Source organism: Staurois parvus, unplaced genomic scaffold (genome assembly GCF_062004578.1).
Source record: "Staurois parvus isolate SC_StPar_1 unplaced genomic scaffold, SC_StPar_1.0 ptg000909l, whole genome shotgun sequence".
Lineage (NCBI taxonomy): Eukaryota > Metazoa > Chordata > Amphibia > Anura > Ranidae > Staurois > Staurois parvus.
This window is the reverse complement of record NW_028318705.1, coordinates 256,221-278,748: the sequence shown is the minus strand read 5'-3', so window position 1 is coordinate 278,748 and position 22,528 is coordinate 256,221. Positions and strand designations below refer to the sequence as shown.

General features: G+C 46.0%; 1 protein-coding gene across 1 annotated transcript in view; it reads right to left on the bottom strand.

Moving 5' to 3' along the window:
* Positions 1 to 22,528, bottom strand: part of P4HA3 (prolyl 4-hydroxylase subunit alpha 3) — a 110,485-nt gene that overhangs the window by 53,531 nt on the left and 34,426 nt on the right. Inside the window, exon 3 of the mRNA XM_089656477.1 lies at positions 5,882 to 6,105. Coding sequence (XP_089512603.1) covers positions 5,882 to 6,105 — 224 coding nt within the window. The remainder of the gene's footprint in view (positions 1 to 5,881; positions 6,106 to 22,528) is intronic.

Below are 22,528 nucleotides of genomic sequence, written 5' to 3'. Positions count from 1 at the left end.
GGCTGCCAGACTCATTCACCTTTCCAACCGCTCCGTTTCCGCCACCCTCCTCTGCCAATCCCTCCACTGGCTTCCGATTGCGCAACAGATCAAATTCAAAATCCTAACGCTGACGTACAAAGCTGTCCACCATACTGCCCCGAACTACATCACTGACCTAATATCCAAGTACCGCCCAACACGCACACTCCGCTCCTCACAAGACCTCCTTCTCTCTAGTTCCCTGGTCTCCTCCTCCCATGCCCGCCTCCAGGACTTCTCCAGGGTGTCACCCATCCTCTGGAACTCCCTGCCCCAACCCATCAGATTATCACCTACTCTCCTCTCCTTTAGGCGCACCCTGAAAACCCATCTCTTCAGGGAAGCCTACCCCACCCCCTGCTAACCTGCCGACCTCCTCCACTCTTCCTACCACTCCATCCCCCACAGCTATCTCCTCCTGTGCCACCATCCCCTCCCTCCTAGATTGTAAGCTCCAAAGAGCAGGGCCCTCGATCCCCTCATGTTTTGCATTGTATTGGTATTGTTCTGTCACATGTTCTGTCCCCCTTTGTAATGTACAGCGCTGAGCGAACTATTGGCGCTTTATAAATACTGTATAATAATAATAATAATAATAATTGTAGCAAAAAGTAGCATTTTTTTTGCTTTTAGGCTTGGTTTGCAGTGGATGCGATTTAAAATCGCACTGTTTTTTTGCTGCGTTTTCTGAAGATTTCACAATGATTTCTTGCGTTTTCTATTGCATTTTGCAGTGCGATTTCTATTGTAGTCTATGTGAAATCGCAACAAAACTGCAGAAAATGTAATCCGAGAACTACTTTAGAAATCACACTGCAGCAAATCACACATGTTAAGACACTGAATGCAGGATCCTGGGAGACCAGATATAGTGAATTCGGGGTCCTGGGAGACCAGATATAGAGAATGCGGGGTCCTGGGAGACCAGATATAGTGAATGCGGGGTCCGGGGAGACCAGATATAGTGAATGCAGGGTCCGGGGAGACCAGATATAGAGAATGCGGGGTCCGGGGAGACCAGATATAGTGAATGCAGGGTCCTGGGAGACCAGATATAGTGAATGCAGGGTCCTGGGAGATCAGATATAGTGAATGCGGGGTCCAGGGAGATCAGATATAGTGAATGCAGGGTCCTGGGAGACCAGATGTAGTGAATGCGGGGTCCTGGGAGACCAGATATAGTGAATGCGGGGTCCTGGGAGATCAGATATAGTGAATGCGGGGTCCTGGGAGACCAGATATAGTGAATGCGGGGTCCTGGGAGACCAGATATAGTGAATGCGGGGTCCTGGGAGACCAGATATAGTGAATGTAGGGTCCTGGGAGACCAGATATAGTGAATGCGGGGTCCTGGGAGACCAGATATAGTGAATGCGGGGTCCTGGGAGACCAGATATAGTGAATGCAGGGTCCTGGGAGACTAGATATAGTGAATGCAGGGTCCTGGGAGACCAGATATAGTGAATGCGAGGTCTTGGGAGACCAGATATAGTGAATGCAGGGTCCGGGGAGACCAGATTTTAGTGAATGCAGGGTCCTGGGAGACCAGATATAGTGAATGCAGGGTCCGGGGAGATCAGATATAATGAATGCAGGGTCCTGGAAGACCAGATATAGTGAATGCGAGGTCTTGGGAGACCAGATATAGTGAATGCAGGGTCCGGGGAGACCAGATATAGTGAATGCGGGGTTCTGGGAGATCAGATATAGTGAATGCAGGGTCCTGGGAGATCAGATATAGTGAATGCGGGGTCCTTGGAGACCAGATATAGTGAATGCGGTGTCCTGCATTTAGTAACACTTTAAATGCTCGGGTGTAAATATTTTTTTACATTTCTTTTTCACTAAACTTTGTTTTTTATCACAATGAGGACCAGAAGTCCCCTATGTCAGGGGTGGGCAACTTTGGCCCTCCAGCTGTTGTAGATTTACAAGTCCCATGAGGCATTGCAAAACTGACAGTTACAAGGAAGACTCCTAAAGGCAGAGGCATGATGGGACCTGTAGTTCATCAACAGCTGGAGGGCCACAGTTGCCCACCCCTGCCCTATGTGATACTATTTTGTTGGGACACAATGAGACGTCAGTGGTCTATTAGTTGTCTCATCTGCTCTCCATTGAAGCTGATGGAGCACAGATCATGTTCCATTAGCTTCATCCCCGGCCACAGAGGGAAGGGGAAACGGATAGTCAAACCCGAAAGTAACGTTTGAAGTTCAATTCACACACTTTGCATTGCGGGAACTCCCGCTTGCGATTTTGTGTGGTCGATTTTCATGGGATTCTGCGTGTCCCATATTGACACGAATGGTCTGTCCTATGCGTGGTTGTCGCCCAAAAGAAGCTCCGGCGACAAGCTTTCACACAGAAAGACACATTTTGCTGCAATTTCACACGATTCTGTTGCGCAACAATCGCCATTTAGAATGAATGGCAACCGAACACGCATTGCGTTTATTGCAGCGAATTAGAATTGCGTGCAGAATCACGCCTGTGTTTCCAAATTGCCAAGTGTTATTGGGGCCTTACACATTGCATTCCACGTCCGTCTTTAGGGTGGAACATGTAACTTGTCCCCATAGCTGCAGCCGCGCCTGCTGCCCCCCTCCCTCTGACAGATAGTACGGAGGAACCTCTCCCCGTACTGTCAGATTTGAAAACAGCGCGGCCGTGCGGGGCTCCTCCCACACAGTCACGTCATTCATTCACTGACGTCCCTGAATGAATGAACTGCAAGTCCCCATAGCCTTAGCAGCTGTGGGATTGTAGTTTTCAATGAACTACCGCGGTGCTGTGGAGTGTTGTGGTAGTCCATTGAAGCTTTTTGTCAGTATATCTGCTTGACTGTACACGTCGTACATCCCTTACACCCCGTACATCCCATACACCCCGTACATCCCGTACACCCCATACATCCCATACACCCCGTACATCCCATACATCCCGTGCACCCCATATATCCCGTACACCCCGTACATCCCGTACACCCCGTACATCCCGTACACCCCGTATATCCCGTACAGCCCGTACATCCCGTACACCCCATATATCCCGTACACCCCATATATCCCGTACACCCCGTACATCCTGTACACCCCATATATCCCGTACACCCCATATATCCCGTACACCCCGTACATCCTGTACACCCCATATATCCCGTACACCCCATATATCCCATACACCCCATATATTCCATACACCCCGTACATCCCGTACACCCCATATATCCCGTGCATCCCGTACACCCCATATATCCCGTACACCCCATATATATCGTACATCCCATACACTGCGTACATCCCGTACACCCCATATATCCCGTACACCCCGTACACTCTGTACATCCCGTACACCCCGTACACTCCGTACATCCCGTACACCCCATATATCCCGTACACCCTGTACACTCAGGTACATCCCGTACATCCCATACACCCCGTACATCCCGTACACCCCATATATCCCGTACACCCCGTACATCCCATACACTCTGTACATCCCGTACAGCTCATGTATCCCGTACACCCCGTACATCCCGTACACTCCGTACATCCCGTACACCCCATATATCCCGTACACCCCGTTCATCCCGTACACCCCGTACATCCCATACACTCCGTACATCCCGTACACCCCATATATCCCGTACACCCTGTACACTCAGGTACATCCCGTACATCCCGTACACCCCGTACATCCCGTACATCCGTACACCCCATATATCCCGTACACCCCATATATCCCGTACACCCCGTACATCCCATACACTCTGTACATCCCGTACAGGTCATATATCCCGTACACCCCGTACATACCGTACACTCCGTACATCCCGTACACCCCATATATCCCGTACACCCCGTTCATCCCGTACACCCCGTACATCCCATACACTCCGTACATCCCGTACACCCCATATATACCGTACATCCTGTACACTCCGTACACCCCATATATCCCATACACCCCATACATCCCATAGATCCCGTACACTCCATACATCCCCTACACCCCATATATACCGTACACCCTGTACATTCCGTACATCCCGTACACCCCATATATCCCGTACACCCCGTTCATCCTGTACACCCCGTACATCCCATACACTCCGTACATCCCGTACACCCCATATATCCCGTACATCCTGTACACTCCGTACACTCCATATATCCCATACACCCCGTACATCCCATAGATCCCGTACACTCCGTACATCCGTACACCCCATATATCCCGTACACCCTGTACATTCCATACATCCCGTACACCCCATATATCCCGTACACCCCATACATCCCGTACATCCCATACAGCCCATACATCCCATACACCCCGTACATCCCGTGACGGGCATGGGAGGAGGAGACCAGGGAACTAGAGAGTAGGAGGTCTTGTGAGGAGCAGAGAGTACGGTTTGGGTGGTATTTGGAGACAAGATCAGTGATGTCGTTTGTGGCAGAGTTTTGAACAGCTTTGTACGTCAGTGTTAGCATTTTGAATTTTATCCATTGGGCAATGGGAAGCCAGTGGAGGGATTGGCAGAGAGGGGTGGCAGATACAGAGCGGTTAGTAAGGTGGATGAGTCTGCCCGCAGTATTCAAGATAGACTGAAGGGGGGATAGCCTGCGATGAGGTAAGCCAATGAGGAGGGAGTTACAGTAGTCAAGGCGAGATATAACAAGGGAGTGAATATGTTGCTTAGTGGTTTCTGAGGTTAGGAACGGGCGTATCTTGGAGATGTTGCGGAGGTGAAGTCTGCATGAATTTGTCAGCGATTGGACCTGGGGCTGGAAGGACAGATTTGAGTCTAGGATGACACCAAGTACTCTGGCTTGAGGGGTAGGGCTGATGGTGGTGTTGTTGGTCGTGATGGAGAAGTCCGGGGGGGGGCTGGGGGAAAACTAGGAGCTCAGTTTTGGAGAGATTTAGTTTGAGGAAGTGGAGTGACATCCAATCAGATATGTCGCTCAGTAGGCTTGTGATACGGGCGGAGACTGAAGGGGTGAGGCGAGGAGTAGAGAGATAGATTTGTGTGTCGTCGGCATAGAGATGGTAGTTGAAGCTGTGAGAGTGTATCAGTTGGCCAAGGGAGGAGATGTAGATGGAGAAGATCATCAGTACTTTTCTCATACTGTGACAGTGTGAGGAAAGTGCAGCCGATAACCGGCAACTGTATTTACCGGTGATCTGATGTGTCATTGGACACAGCTGATCACGTGGTAAAAGGCCGCTGTGATTGGCCTTTTTCCACATCACGTGATCAGCTGTGTCTGTAGGACACAGCGATAACGGAGATCGCCGGGTGTGAGCCCTCGGGGGCGTGCCCAAGGGCGTTCTGGGAGGAAGTCATGCCGCCCTCCCAGAACTTGACAACCGTGCTGTAGCCGTCATTCGGCTATAGCGCAGTTGGCAAGTGGTTAATATGGGGCCGTGTATTTCTAAGTAAACCAGATGAGATGTCAGGTCATCGCTTCCGGTTTAGTATTTAATGGAGCCGAACAAAGCCAATCCGGACTTCTTTCCAGCTCTGTGACTAGCGCCAACTGGATAATTAGGACTCCTGGTGGAATGGGAGCTCCCATTAAAGTCTCAGAAGGTGGCAGGAAAGGAGGAGTACCCTCCCGCCACTTGTAATAGCGATCAAGCGGCTAGTTAGCTATTATAAGAAAGTCGACTGTGGACATTAAATAACGGTACAGCAGCTGCAGGCCTCATCCCCGTATAATGACTCAAACTACCTTTATGTCAGTGGAGCTGAAATGGATATACAGAGCAGGTTGTGGTCCAAGGCTGCAGACAAGAGTGGTACACAGTACCTATATATGTAAAGTATATGGTGGCAGGTTATATGTACCTTGCCTATATGGAAGCAGTCATCGGCTGACATGGCACACACTTGGTTCGGCCTGTACTGGAGATGGTAGTGCGAGTCTGGTCCACTCTGGAAGACTCCTTTGGCCAAGTCCTTCACATTCAGAGAGTAGACGTCCTGGAGCCTCATGAGGGCTTTGGCCGCTCCTTCCACATCCTCCAGTATGGGCAGATATTGTTCTGTCTTCTCATAGCCGTCCTTCAGAACTGAAAAAAACAGAAAAACACACTGAAAAAGATACTAGTTACTTTATATCAGTGAGAACTATTAATATCAACTACATATAAAAAAAAGGCATTCATGAGTTGCTTTGATTGGGTTGGCAAACAGCTAAATACGCAGATGAACATTCTGTTCATCCAATGCTTAGATTTTCTTGGCTCTGCCAGGCAGCACAACCAGGCTGTTGACCATATTTCTCTCTACTGCAGTTAGAGGGCTACAACTTGGTCACCTCCTTCCCCCTGGCATCTGATTGGACAATGAAGTGGCAGACTGATAAGCTCATCACTCTTCTCTCTCCTCCAGTTAGCAATCTCCTTGTCGGCTTATTTGTATGTCATTTTGATCTTGAACTAACAAAATTCTGTAAATGTGCTTTTCGTTCTGGAAAAATTGTACTTATTGAAAAATGAATGTTCTAGGCATAAAAGAAACCTGTTCATTACATCTGGGATTCCATTCAATTATTAGGTCTGGAGGAAATTTAAAGGGCTTTCAAATGAAATGAAATGACTCAAGTGTACCTGAACCGACCCCGACTGCGCTTGGGCACTTCTGTTATAATACCACTTCCCCGTCTGAACACCGACCATAGACACCACAGCCGACCATACAAGACTAGACGACACCAGTCTGTCTGAACATGGAACTCTTTTATTTTTAACACAGATACAAGATATATGGAACAATCCCCCCTCCCTGCATAATGACACAGGGTGGGGCAATCTACATTTAGTAACAAGAGACACACCAACAGACAGTCCCATCAAGAGGGAGGGCTGCTGGAGACACCTCCCACCAAGCCAATACACATAAACACATACATCCCAGAATAGTTTGCTCCCAAGCAAGACACACAATAGAACAATGGGATGCAACCACTTAACCACTTAACCAAACAATCCACAACCCCCACCCCACCTATCTCCTAGACATGTCTACACAATATGAGGACAGATCACCCTGTACCCCTAACAGGCATAGGGTGACTTACACATAAGAGGGATATGGGGAGCTGAGACAGGGGTCTCCCCACCTCTCCAAAGGGAGCTGGGTTCCATGGGCCCCCCACCCAATGTGACTCCCGTCACATCAAGGATGGCAAGAAGGGAGGAATCCTCAGATTATCAATTTTTCCAAATTTCTGTAAGAATATTCTACAGGTGTATGTCCAACTTTATTCCTCATGGAGACACAATTTGCTCCAGTTCCCCCAGGGACATCTTCTGTCTATTTTCTGTCAAACCCATGAGTCTTGTGAAACACATAATGGGCAAATGTCATTCTCCAATCTAGTTGGTTGTCTCTCTATACTATGACAGGTGCTGGGAACGACTTGGTTAGAGGGCAGTAAACCTAGCGTACAATTTGCTATCCATAAAAAAGAGCTATTTATATTATTCCTAAAACTGTAAATGTAGCGCCACCTCCGCAGAAGCCGCTGATTAGTTTGGGTCCTCTGCTCTTGTCTATCCCTATATGAGACCTCAACCTCACCAACACCACCAGTACACTTTGCTATAAACATTAACACTCATACAAGAATGAAACTGCACGAAAGAATAACAGAATGTATTGGCGATTCAAATTCCACCAGCATGGACATACCAATGAGCACACAATCAGCTTCACAGGGTCTCTTGCAGAGATTCTAGATTCCAGCATATACTGTGACCCCCAAATAGCTAAACACTAGCTCTCCTTATTAGACAAGGGTAACAACGGACATCAACTCTGTCACCTGAAAGCTCTCAGACAAAGAGGCTAGGTTGAGGCCTGAGGGTAAGGATTTAAAGTTGAACACAGGTCTGTGCCCTCAGGGTAAGGTTGTCCGACTATAGTTCTTATAGTGAATCTTCTGCCCGTGATGTTGGGGCCCTTGAAGACGTTGGTGCACAGAGAAATAGGGAAAATTACAAACAAGCACTGCTCCCTTGATTGCAAGAGGAGCCAAGAAGTAAATGTACCTAGCATCCTACACTAGGAGGGTGCTACACTTCTACAGGGTGCTACATGCTACACTTCTACAAGGTGCTACACGCTACACTTCTACAAGGTGCTACACGCTACACTTCTACAGGGTGCTACATGCTACACTTCTACAGGGTGCTACATGCTACACTTCTACAGGGTGCTATCGCTACACTTCTACAGGGTGCTACATGCTACACTTCTACAGGGTGCTACCGCTACACTTCTACAGGGTGATACACGCTACACTTCTACAGGGTGCTACACGCTACACGTCTACAGGGTGATACACGCTACACTTCTATCCAGGAAGAAGCCAAACATGATCTTGAAGCCCTAATGTCCATACTTGGCCAAGGACCAAAAAATGTATGTGTGAAAGTGGAACTTAGCCCTGATTTTAGAAAAACTTGCCAACAGGGAGGATTTTTCTGGCAGAAGAGACATATTGTCTCTTCTGCAATGATGGCTTCTTAACTTCCTCTTCACAAGGAGCTTTAGAATGCCTAGTGAGCTGCAGGGTGCATGTTTTCTTTATTTTGCCATTTTTTTTAAAAAATACATAATTTTTACTGAACTTTTCCATGTTTACAATACACATTAAAAAAATAACCCAACAACCCAATCCCATTCCCTTTGTGACGCAATGCGGTGCCCGACCCCTGCCCTTCTCACAAACTCATGACAAAGGACCAGCCAATCTCCCACCATGCTGTCACGTGCGTAACAATGCCACTCTCAGTTGCACCCTGCACAAAGATTTTCCAGCTCGCGGGACCACAATCTATGTGCCAGCAGCCTGAGAGCGATTGTCATTGGGTTAGGTTAATTATGCAATTAAACCTTCAAATTTCCAAACTGCCACCAGATAGCTTTGGGTCTATCAACCCCTCAAAATGTTAGCAAGAACAAATGTGAACAATAAATGTCTGTAACACACACTGTCACCACAGACAGGGATATTCAGAGGATTATTATACAGCAGCACTCTTCCACAGACAGGGATATTCAGAGGATTATTACGTACAGGAGCACTCTTCCAGAGACAGGGATACTCAGAGGATTATCACGTACAGGAGCACTCTTCCACAGACAGGGATATTCAGAGGATTATTACGTACAGGAGCACTCTTCCAGAGACAGGGATATTCAGAGGATTATTACATACAGGAGCACTCTTCCAGAGACAGGGATATTCAGAGGATTATTACATACAGGAGCACTCTTCCAGAGACAGGGATATTCAGAGGATTATTACATACAGGAGCACTCTTCCAGAGACAGGGATATTCAGAGGATTATCACATACAGGAACACTCTTCCAGAGACAGGGATATTCAGAGGATTATCACATACAGGAGCACTCTTCCAGAGACAGGGATATTCAGAGGATTATTACATACAGGCGCACTCTTCCACAGACAGGGGTTCTTTAGTTTGCAGTAAAAGATTCAGAGACAGTTTCAACACTTTTCAAAATAGGATTTATTACTAAAAGGTCTAAAATGGTGCAGTTTAAATATTTACAGAAAAAGATGTTACAAAGACATAAAGAGAACAAAAATACAACAGAGAAATAAAGAAAGGAGTTAAGAAGGCAGAATACTTGCAAAGTTCTTGGTTTTAGCAGAGTCCAATTGTCTGAGTAAAAATATTGCCTTGGCTCTCAAGTCCGTTAAGATTTTCCTTGGTTGATGTTAAATGAGAGCTTCCTTACTAGATCTGGTCAGTCTCTTTTCTATGATATCAAAGGGGTGTCGCCAGAGAACAACTGACCAATCATCTGATTTAGGGGATGGGTGCTAGGACGTCACCAAATTTATGACCAAGTCCCAACTACAGTTTCATACTAATATTAATAACTTCCATTACGTACAGGTGTTATTCTAGCAACTGGCAGATTATTATTCAGAAATACATTTCGAACCCAGGGATACCAAACACAGCATACCTTTGTCACCCAGGAGGGAAGAGACTGCTTTCTCCCCTTTCCTATGTGCTGACATAGTCATGTATGACCTTGATTTGTTCGGTATGATATTCCCTATTCAAATATATACCTAATATTAATTTTCCCTGTTCCTGTTGAATTCTATGAATTTTAGGTGGAATTGTTACATCTGGAATAGACGTTTTATGGCACGCTCTGCATTCCTAGAGCTCTAATGGCCTTACAGGTCATGTGTGACTGCTTGACTGAGTTATTATTGTTTTACGATAGGCTAGAGGAAAGTGTTTTCCATGGTTCACGGAAAACAGGCATCCTGCCAAGACTAATTAGCTGTTTACAGTCCTGGACGCTGGCATCTATTTGTGTTTTAATTACGATAAGAGGCTCTTTTGAAGTTTATTACAAATTACAACTACACATTCCAGTTTTCAGGAGGGAGAAAGATTATTGCTCATGAAAAACAAACCTTAACAAGATGGCTGTTGCATACAGCTTCCATGATCATTACACCCTTCTCTATATATACCTCTCTCCTCATCATTCCATACAAAAGCAACAAGTATAAACGGTAATAGTTCCATACAAGGTGGAATAAATTCTCACATCATTACTGTGTACACATGAAATGTATATATTTAGATTTGTAAAAATTGTACATATTTTGCATAAAATTTTCTGCTGGAACTCCACCACTTCTGGCTCAGGCCCTCTGCTCTCTGCTCACCACTATCAATTGTAAACACAGAAGTCCGGCTTCTGTGGTTACAAGCGACAACTTAATTCCCAACGGCTTCCACAGATCTGATCTCTTGAGCGGCTTACACTGAACGCAGGATGGGGACCAGGGAGATGCAGGTGCCTGGGGTACAGTGTGGATGCCAAGACTACATTGTGCGGGGAGGTACTACTGAGTGCTTCAGCTTACTACAGTAACAAAAGTAAGACGTGATAGATGATGGAATTTTTAAAATGGTTCTAAAGGCTCAAGGTCTTTTACTTTCATGCATTGTATGCGTGAAGGTTAAAAACCTTCTGTGTGTAGCTGCCCCCACCCCGCCCAACACTTAACTGAGCCTCCTCTCCATCTAGCAATATCCAGGAGAGCCTCGTTTCTCAATCACAGCCAGTGGGACAATCAGGAGAGGGAGGGGGTGGGTCTGTCTGTGTGGGTTCGGGTGCCCCCATAGCAAGCGGTTTATCTATGGGGGCACTCGACAGAAGGGAGGGACCAGAGTGCCAGGAGGGGACTCTAGAAAAGGAGGATCCGGGCTGCTCTGTGCAACACCATTGCACACAGCAGGTAAGTATGACATGACTTTATTATCGCTTAACCTCTTTCTGTCCAGCCCAATAGGATAAACGGCCGGATGGGAGCGCTGCCAATGTGGGTGGACGTTTCTAAACATCCCCCCGCATCCATTGCCAGTGCGTGCTCCCTGGGTGTCTTCCAGACTCAGTGGAACACAGATCGCTGTACGGGACCTCTGTGTGAGGTCCCGATTCATGTGATCAGTGATTGGCCAATCAGTGATCACATGAATAGTAGTAAGCAATGATGTCACTTCCTGACATCATTGCTTACTACTTGGGAAATCTGTGAATGATCACAGAGGTCACATGGTACCATGTGACAAGCTGTGACCAATCACAGCTCACACAGTATTTCTCAATGACTGCAAGAATGCAGCTAGAGAGAAGGAGAAATGATTGCTTTTACAGCCTTTATGGATGTAAAAGTAATCAGTGTAAAAAAAAAAAGAACAAAATCTTCTTCACCCCCCACAAGTAGTACAGTGTACTACGGTGACACTGTACTGCTAGGGTGACAGCATGTAAAAAAAACCCAAACATAAATAATAATATAAAAAAATAAAATAAAAATGTAAAACAAATTTTTAAATTATAAATGTTGGTTATAAACTAATTTGGGTTATTTTTTTTTATTAAAAAGATAGCTGAATACATTTTGTCCAAGATTTATGAAGAAAGATTATTTATTTTCAAAATTTTATAAGAAAAACACTTTTTTCCCAAAATTTTTGGTCTTTTTAATTTATTTAGCAAAAAAATAAAAATCCCAGTGGTGAAAAAATACCACCGAAATAAAGCTTTATCGGTCTCAAATAAAATGATAAAAATTTCATATGGGTACAGTGTTGCATGACCGTGCAATTGTCATTCAAAGTGTGATAGCACTGAAAGCTGAAAATTGGCCTGGGCAGGAAGGGGGTGAAAGTGTCCGGACTTGAAGTGGTTAAAGGAGGGATGGGGGGAGAAGAAGGGGGCAGTTGGCGGGGAAGGAGGAGGGTTGCATGCAGAGGTCAGAGCTGAAGAGGTCTGAAAGTGAGATGTGGATGGGGGATGCAGAGGTATGCAGCTATGGAAGGAGGCTGAATTCTGTACTTTGTGTGTAACGCACCCCTGAACTCTGCACTATATATGTAATACACTCCTGGTATTTAATGCCTTCTTAAGACCCTCCTGTGACGATCGTGACGTCAGACCCCAGCCCTTCTCACCAAACTCGTGACCAAAGGACTAGCCAATCTAAAACCACGCTGTCACGTACATAACAATGCCACGCCCAGCTGCACCCTGCGCACAGATTTTCCAGCTAATGGATCACAATCTGTGTATTTGCAGCCTGAGAGCGATTGCTACTGGGTCATGTTAATTACGCAATTAACCCTTCACACTGCCACCACCTCCGTTTTGTACAGAGAAAGAGGAAACTCTGCAATATCAGCAATAACACTATAATGTTTGAATAATCGTTTTTATACAGAATGTCACCGCAGACAGATGTATGCAGACATTTAAAACACACAGTAGCGTTCTTCAGAGACAGAGGTGCTTTAGTTTGCATTAAAGAGCTGTAGAAACAGTTCAACACTTTCAGAAAGTAAGATTTATTACTAAAAGGTCAAAGTAAAAAGATGTAGCCAATATATATATAAATATACAGAAAACAATAGCACAGCAAAGAGATTACAGAAAGGAGTTTAGAGAGTTAAAGTACTTGCCAAATGTCCTGGTTTAAGCAGATCAAGTTTCATGAGCCAAAAGGATGCCTTATCTCCCAACCTTAGTTCCGATGTTAAAAATGGGAGAAACTTCAACTTCTTACAACTCAGCTTAGCTTATCTTTTTCTAGCAACTCCACAGGGTGTCTCCCTGGAGCAGTAAACCAATCGCCTCATTTGGGGAGGGAGTTGTAGGTGGAGACCCAAGCTATGACCAAAAATTCTCATAGCTCATATTATGGTTCATAACTTACAGTTGCAAGAAAAAGTATGTGAACCCCTTGGGATTACGTGGAGTTTTGCATGAATTGGGCATAAAATGTGCTCTGAACGTCATCTAAGTCACAACAATAGAAGAACACAGTCTGCTGAACAAAATACTACACAAACATTAGATGTTGCCATGGTTTAATTGCACATAACATGTAAACATTCACAGTGCAGGGAGGAAAAAGTATGTGAACCTTTGGACTTAATAACTGGTTGACCCTCCTTTGGCAGCAATAACCTCAACCAAACGTTTCCTGTAGTTGCAGAACAGACCTGCACAACGATCTGGAGTAATTTTGGACCACTCCTCTTCACAAAACCGTTTCAGTGTAGCAATATTCTTGGGATGTCTGGTGTGAATCGCTCTCTTAAGGTCATGCGACAGCATTTCAATCGGGTTGAGGTCAGGACTCTGACTGGGCCACTCCAGAAGGCGTATTCTGTGCTGTTGCAGCCATTGTTTTGTTTAATTACTTGTACGCTTTGGGTCATTGTCCTGTTGCATCACCCATCCTCTGCAGAGCTTCAGTTGGCGGACAGATGGTCGTACGTTTTCCTGCAAAATGTCTTGATAAACTCTGGAATTCATTTTCCCATCAATGACAACAATCTGTCCAGGCCCTGAGGCAGCAAAGCAGCCCCAAACCATGATGCTCCCTCCGCCATGTTTTACAGTGGGGATGAGGTTTTGATGTTGGTGTGCTGTGCCTTTTTTTCTCCACACATAGTGTTGTGTGTTCTTCCCAAACAACTCAATCTTGGTTTCATCTGTCCACAGTATATTTTGCCAGTAGTGCTGCGGAACATCCAGGTGCTCTTTTGCAAACTTCAAACGTGCTGCAATATTCTTTTTGGACAGCAATGGCTTCCTCCGTGGTGTCCTCCCATGTACTCCATTCTTGTTTAATGTTTTCCTTATTGTAGATGTGTCAACAAAAATGTTAGCATGTGCCAGAGATTTCTGTAGGTCTTTAGCTGACACTCTGGGATTCTTCTTTACCTCGTGCAGCATTCTGCGCTGTGCTCTTGCAGTCATTTTTACAGGACGATCACGCCTAGGGAGAGTAGCAACAGTGCTAAACTTTCTCCATTTGTAGACAGTCTGTCTTACCGTGGACACATGAACATCAAGGCTTTTGGAGATACTTTTGTAACCCTTTCCAGCTTCATGCAAGTCAACAATTCTTGATCGTAGGTCTTCTGAGAGCTCTTTTCTGCGAGGCATGGTTCACATCAGACAGTGCTTCTTGAAACCAGTAAACCCAAAACAGGTGTGTGTTTTTTAAGGGCAGGACAGCTGTCAGCAACACATCCAATATCATCACACTGATTGGAGTCAAGGTTGGCTCACTCCTGGCTCCAATTAGCTCTGGGAGAAGTCATTAAGCTAGGGCTTCACATACTTTTTCCTCCCTGCACTGTGAATGTTTACATGTTATGTGCAATTAAACCATGGCAACATCTAATGTTTGTGTAGTATTATGTTCAGCAGACTGTGTTCTTCTATTGTTGTGACTTAGATGATGTTCAGAGCACATTTTATGCCCAATTCATGCAAAACTCCACGTAATCCCAAGGGGTTCACATACTTTTTCTTGCAACTGTATTCTCGGTGCATTTAGCAGCCTTGCCACTAGTAGATTAACATGCAGACGCATCTGCTAAATGGTTAGATATGAAATATGGCATATCTGTTGGAATGGTTCAGGAGATATAATTTTCTGCTCTCCTGTATATGTCAGATAGGGGGTGTAATATACCAGGAGAACGGTCTCAAAGTGAGTCGTCCGAATATGGGCTCCACGTCTATGTAATTATGTCCTATTTGAAGATATAAAATTATATGGAAAAGTGAGTTTTTAAATGTAAGTCTGTTTTTACGACCCCTTGGAATGTCTTTTGAAGCTCGGTGAGGGCTCGGTTTATGGCTTGACAAGCCCTTTACTAGCAAGAGGTTCCTAGACAGAGGGGCACCAGATAGTGTGTGATTTATAACCATGACGCCCTCCCAATGAGTTATCTGCCTCTGATCTGTATCAAACTGTCAGGGATCCCCGCGGCGCTGGTCCCGGCGCAGGCGCAGTGCACCGCTCTGTGCAGGGACGCAGGCACTAGGTCCTGGCCGACCGCGGCATTCAGGTTCGCGCAGTAGGAACCGCGGTCGCGCGCCGGGCACCAATGACAGCACAGGGCGCGATATTTAAACGGCCCTGAGCTGTCATTCAGTGCCTTCTGGTCTCTTCTGCATACCTGTACCTGTGATCCTGTTTTCTGTAAGTTGCTAACCCAGATTGGACCTGACCTTGCTGTATTCTCCTACCCTGACCCCTGGCTTGCCTGACCTCTCTCCTGGATGCCCCTTATTAGATCTGACCTCCTGCTGCTGACCTGGCGTGTGACCCGACTATTCTCTGCCCGCTGCTTTGTACCGCACCGACCCCACTGTTACCGACTCGGCTTGTCTGACCTTGCATCTGCTCATCCGTCCATCCATCCCACCGGGGTCTCCTGACCTCCTCATATCAGGCTCTTCCCCGTGGGAGCCCCTGGCGAATACCCTTACCACTGACAGGTATACTCAGGAGCCACAAACTGATCTCAGGGTACTCCAAGTCCATCCCCACCATCAGGGGCTCTAGTGAACAAGTACTCTGGGGCTTAGATTCCGTGCTCTGGGGACGCCACATCAGTGGAGTGCTAGTGGTACCGCCAGGCGGTCCCTTACACAAACAGACCACATGTCACTCAACAGAGAGGGAGGGTGGATGAGGAAAGCTGATTTGGGAGTAGGACATAATAGAAGATGGAAGACCCTTAACAAGATGGAGGACCGTGTCCATCTCTGTATGCATGATTGCTACACCTCCCACTATTACTGCAATTGACCACACCCACTGTTTGATTCAGTTTGGAGGTGGTGTGTGTGTGTGGTGGTGTTGGTGGAGGTGGTGTTGGGGGGGGGGGATTGTGGTTCAGTTCCTGCACCTATTCTCTGAGAAAAAAAATCCCTGAATATATTACGTATTGAATTGCAAAGTAAGAATACGCTTGTTATGTTTGAATAAAGTGGGTTTGGCCTGGGTTATATCAATCCCTATGTTCTATGGGCAGCACAGTGGCTAAATGGTTAGCACTTCCGCCTGGCAGTACTAGAGTTGCTAGTTTGAATCCCAACCACGGCACCACCTGCCTGGAGTTTGCATGTTCTCCCTGTGATTGCGTGGGTTTCCTCCGGATACTCCGGTTTCCTCCCACATGCCAAAGACATGCTGGTAAGTTAATTGGCTCCTGTCTAAATCGTCCCTAGTATGTGTATGTATGAATGTGAATTAGGGACCTTAGATTGTATGCCCCTTGAGGGTTAGGGACTGATGTGAATGTACAATATATATGTAAAGCGCTGTGTAAATTGATGGCGCTATACAAGTACCTGTAAATAAATAAAAATAAATAAATGGTCTGCCCCATTGGCCCTTGTCTCACTAGTGGCTGGGAATGGGATAATATTAGATGACATTAGATGACCAATCTTTGTAACATTAAGTGTAGGGTTGATAGATCTTGCCTAGTCAGCCATCTTTCCCAGTGTTGCATACATTTTTGTGAACACCTCTTGTGAGATTTTCCTTTTAGATGATAACATTGACCAATGGCTTTCATAGTTAAAGTTGGGAAGGATGAGCGAAATCTATTTTTCAGCTATTAATTTCTTTACAATAAATAGCAATCAGGTAATGGTGTTTACATGTACAGTATAGTCTTCCTCATCTACTAATCCAGACAAACACTTTAATAGTATGAGTTGGGAGGAACATCTAAACTTTGCTTCAGGCCACAGATGATATTGAGTTACGACCAGTTCCTGCTGTTTCCTCAGGCGGTCATTAAAACCTACAAATCTCTGTGTGTTACAGAGATAACATAGACCTCCCATCCATGCAGACAGATGACACCATCTTTAGTGGGGCCACAAATTATATTTGACAACTGGACACAAGACAACCCATCATTACCTTTATTGGACAATTCATGGGTACATCGCAGGACTTCCTCTCATACAGACACATAACTGACTGGTTATAGCTGAACTTCAGGCAAAAGCCAAAACTATTATTATTATTATACAGGATTTACATAGCGCCAACAGTTTGCTCAGCGCAGGGGCAGACTGACAACTCATGGGACCCCCCGGCAATAGGGGATCATGGGGCCCCTGTGTCCTTGCCCAAACTCAAAAAAGCCTATGAAAAAGGTACCAGGGGCATCTCATGGGGCCCCCTACTGACCCCGGGCCCTCGGGCAGTGCCCGAGTTTTCAACTGGTCAGTCCGTCCCAGGCTCAGCGCTTTGCAATATAATGGGAGACAATACAGCAACAATACAGTTCAATACAAGAGGGTTAGGAGGGCCCTGATCCTTAGAGCTTACAATCTAAGAGACTATGTGCACAAAATTATTTTTAAAACCCTTAAAAAATGCTAATACCACCCCTGAGGTTTCCAGTCCCTATAACCAAACTACTTTACAACACTAAAGGGCTAATTTGCTAAAACTAGAGAGTGCAAACTCTGGTGCAGCTGTGCATGGGAGCCAATCAGCTTCTAACTTCAGCTTGTTCAGTTAAGCTTTGACAATAAAACCTGGAAGCTGATTGGTTTCTATGCAGAACTGCACCAGATTTTGCACTCTTCAGTTTTAGTAGATCAACCCTTAAGAAAAGAAATGGATTTGTGGACAATCCAAGTCAGATTATAGTTTTAGTTTTTTAAAAGCCCAAACTATATATATATATACTGTATATACACACACGCACACACTATATTGCCAAAAGTATTGGGCCAGCCCTCCAAATCATTGGATTCAGATGTTCCAATCCCCTCCATGGACACAGGTGTATACAATCAAGCACCTAGGCATGCAAACATTTGTGAAAGAATGGGTCGCTCTCAGGAGCTCAGTGACTCCAAGCGTGGTACTGTCATAGGTTGCCATCTGTCCATCCGTGAAATTTCCTTGCCACTAAAAATTCCATGCTCAACTGTGGACCAAGCCCCCTATGGGCAGGGCGAAATGCATCAGTGAGCATGGCCAGAGTGATGGCTGAGGCCATCCTACTACAACCCATTGTTCTCTGACTCGTTGGGTTTGGTTTGGGCGCCATCCATCCTCATCTATACCGCTAAGTGTCTGCAGTTACTTGGGACGCTGCTCCCATCTTTTCTTCTTTACCGGCGGGGTGATCCTCGTTCTCTGGCAATCTTGAGTGGTGCCAGAAACACATTCATGATTTCAACTGTTAGTGGTATTATTACAAAGTGGAAGCAACTGAGACAAACAGTAACTCAGCCACCAAGTGGTAGGCCGCATAAAGATGACAGAGCGGGGTCAGCGCATGCTGAAGCGCACAGTGCGCAGAAGTCGCCAACTGTCTGCAGAGTCAATAGCTAAAGACCTCCAAACTTGGTATGGCCTTCAGATTAGCACAACAACAGTGTGTAGAGAGCTTCCTGGAATGGGTTTCCATGGCCATGCAGCTGCACCCAAGCCTTACATCACCAAATGCAATGCAAAGAGTCACATGCAGTGGTGTAAAGCACGCCACCACTGGACTCTAGAGCAGTGGAGACGTGTTCTCTGGAGAACAAATCACGCTTCTCTGTCTCGCAATCCGATGGACATGTCTGGGTTTGGAGGTTGCCAAGAGAACAATACTTGCCTGACTGCATTGTGCCAAGTGTAAAGTTTGGTGGAGGGGGGATTATGGTGGGGGATTGTTTTTCAGGGGTTGGGCGTGGCCCCCTAGTTCCAGTGAAGGGATCTCTCAAGGCGTCAGCATACCAAGACATTTTGGACAATTTCATGCTCCCAACTTTGTGGGAAGAGTTTGGGGGTGGCCCCTTCCTGTTCCAACATGACTGAGCACCAGTGCACAAAGCAAGGTCCATAAAGACATGCGTGAGCTTGCAGGATTGTCAGTCTGCCTTGTCAGTGGTGTTGGCGGTCAGCAATTCCTACTCACTCCTTCACTCCATGCGGCTTGGCCCAGCCGGGACCTCTGGCGTCTATCACAGCCTACTTCTCACACCTGTTCTCCAGCTCTCAACATCCACTTTCTGTCCTTGGGTTCCCAGGCTTCTGTATTTATCTTCCTCTGCCCATTAGGTAGCTCATCTGGGAAATGTAGTTTGTTAGCTCATTATTAAACCACAAAGTCTTGCTAACAGCCTACAAGTCCAGCAAAGCTTTTCTTCAACAGAGTCTGTATAACTGAGCTGCAGAACACTTGCCATCTTGTGTCCATTTAACATCCTGCAGCCAGCATTTCTGCAGTGTGTTACAATAGATTTAGCTACAGTAGTTAGGCTTTTCATTTTTTTTCTTAGATAGAGGCAAAATAGAAGCCTGGGATGAGTGAGCCTGGGAGTGAGGCAGGAGTTCACCTCAGGACAGTCTGGGAGGCTCTACAGGTCAGGACTTCTGGAGCCCTCCCATCCTTCCAAAAACTAGAGAGCTTTCTACAACAGGGGAGGATGAGGGGAGGAGGCCAAGATCTGCATGTTTGAGGGACCTTGGCCAATCCCCTGGCAGAAGGCTGGGCGTGGTGACCAAAGAAACCCTCAAATATGACAGAGCCTGGGGAGAGAGGGGAGTTGAGTGGAAGATGGACTGAGAGGAAGGTTGGAGTGTGGAGCCTGGGAGTGTGCCCCAGGGAGCAGAGCCTGCCTACAGACTGGTTGCTGGATGGGAGGATCTCTACTACCTCAATGTCTCCTCGGGAGGAGAGCCTGTTAGCAGTGAAGGCCTCCCTGCTTTCCCTACCAGGGAAACCCTCAAATATGATAGAGCCTGGGGAGAGAGGGAAGTCGGGTGGAAGATGGACTGAGAGGAACGCTGAAGTGTGGAGCCTGGGAGGGGGCCCCAGGGAGCAGAGCCTGCCTACAGGCTGGTTGCTGGATGGGAGGATCTCTACTTCCTCAACGTCTCCTTGGGGGGACAGCCTGTTAGCAGGAAGGAGCCAACCCAGTGTAAGGCCTGAAGGCAGCCACCAACTCACCACGCTAGCAGGTGAGGTCAATGTGAGTACTCCTGCACCTGATGGGCTGGATAAGGGGGCGGTCAGGTGCAAAACCCAACTAGTCTTCACATGGGACTGCTTAACTACAAGTTCTTAGGATCCCCTTACTTAGGGATAGCACAGCTGGGTGAAGAGGAAGATTCATCCGAGGTCTGAGGAGGTAAACCAAAAAGGGACAGCGCTATATTTTTGGCTAGTCCACTTTTTTTGTACATAGTTTCTAAGAAGGTCGTCCTTAAGTTCTACAGTTCCTTTAACATCTCATATATCCCTAATCCCCATCCCTGTTGTTAACCCCTTAAGAAAAACAAAAAACCTGCTCAAGGACTGTTTTACTGACTCTGAAAGTAGAAGTGTGGAAAAATGCTTGTTGCCTTGCCGTGTAAAGCTTAAGGGGACCCCATCAAATCCAACGCCCCTTACGAGGGTAGTGCTACAATATACCAGATAAGCCCCTCTCTCCAAACATTGTTTAGAGGGGTACAGCACAGAATAGGGTACATTTAAATTCCTCAGACTGTGTTTAACACCCTGGAACTTGCCTCTCTGTTTTTTTACCTTGGAGGCAGAAACAATTGAGTATTGACGTGATACTTTTTTTATTTGCACTAACATACAAATTTGAGGACAAGCTTTCGGGGTATGTCCCCTTCTTCAACGTCCAAGCAGTCACCTTGGAGGAGAACTCAGGAAAGGTAAAAACTTTAAAGCTGTTAACAGCTAAATAAGAGTTCTCTCTAGCTAGTCGCAGGATGTTATCGTTAATTAAAATTGAGTAGTTTAATTAAGAAAGGTCTGGGATAGTTTCCTGGGGGGGAGAAGATGACTTGGCACTCTATCAGCTCTGTCTACAACAAAATGTGCTGAAAGATGTTGAGTGCCAAAAGTATTGCATAACCAACTCTCTAAGAGCTGACATGTACCTCCTGCACACTCAGGGATACCAATAAAGCGAGACTGTTACATCTCAGTCTATTTCTGAAATCTCCCGCTTTCATACTATGTATATTTGCCTTGGAACAGAACAGGGACACATCTTGTTTCAAGTGTATAGCACTATCCTCTAAATCAGCCTTTCTCAACCAGGGTTCCCAGGCACCCTGGGGTGCCTTGAGGTTTCTTCAGGTGTGTCTTGGCAAAATTTCTAAAAATTGCCCAAAATTTGTTTACAAGACAGCGGGTGGCACATGCCTGCCTTTTAGTTATACAAAGCCACAGGTTTTCATTGTGAACCATTACGACCTTCTAGCCACCAGCATCCTGACAACCAATGACATCAGTTGGTAAGGAGGATGTCAGCTGTCTGCACAGCATCCTAGTTTGACCCTCGCCTGCCCCTCTCCATCAATGTTGGGTGTCCTATATGTGTGGATGTTGCTGCGTTATATAAAACTATTAGAATAATTTTTCATAATTTAGAATGGGGTGCCTCAAGACTGTCCATCATTTTAAAGGGTGCCTCAGGACTGTCCTTAATTTTCAAGGGTGCTTTGACTGAAAAAAGGTTGAGAAACACAGCTCTAAATCTCTCATCTTTCCCTCCAGGACAAAAGTTTTTTGTTTTTTTTTAATTTTCTGTACATCTTGTATAAGTAAATTTAAATCTTCTTTGAAACTCTGAATCTGTGTAGAAAGTTTATTGATGGAAGAATTTCCATTATTTACTGCCTGTATAACCTCTGCAAGGGTAGGGTCATGCTGGGTTGCACTAGCAAGTTGTGCAATAGGGGCACTGGAGCATTCTTGGTCCCTAGCAACAGGCTTCTTCTCTCCATCTTCATCATCCACCACCTACCCCAGTGTTATAGCCACTGAGCCTTGGTGCTGTTTATCGGGGTGCTCTGGAGGAGCAGTGAACTATTGCAAACAAAGATCTGGAAGCATAGAAAGTTGCATACCTGCTTGCCTCTCCTCTGTCTCCTTTTGCACAGTGTGGTAGCCATTGCTCTCTGAGGAACTTTCATTGCCCACGGATGACTGATGCTGGTACAGTTGTACAGAATGTGCCTCCCTCTCACCAAACATTGTACTTTGGAACCACCCAGCTTTTCTTGCCCACCGAACACTGATGGTGGTATAGTAGTATGGAATATGCTCCTCTCTCCAACCATTGTACTT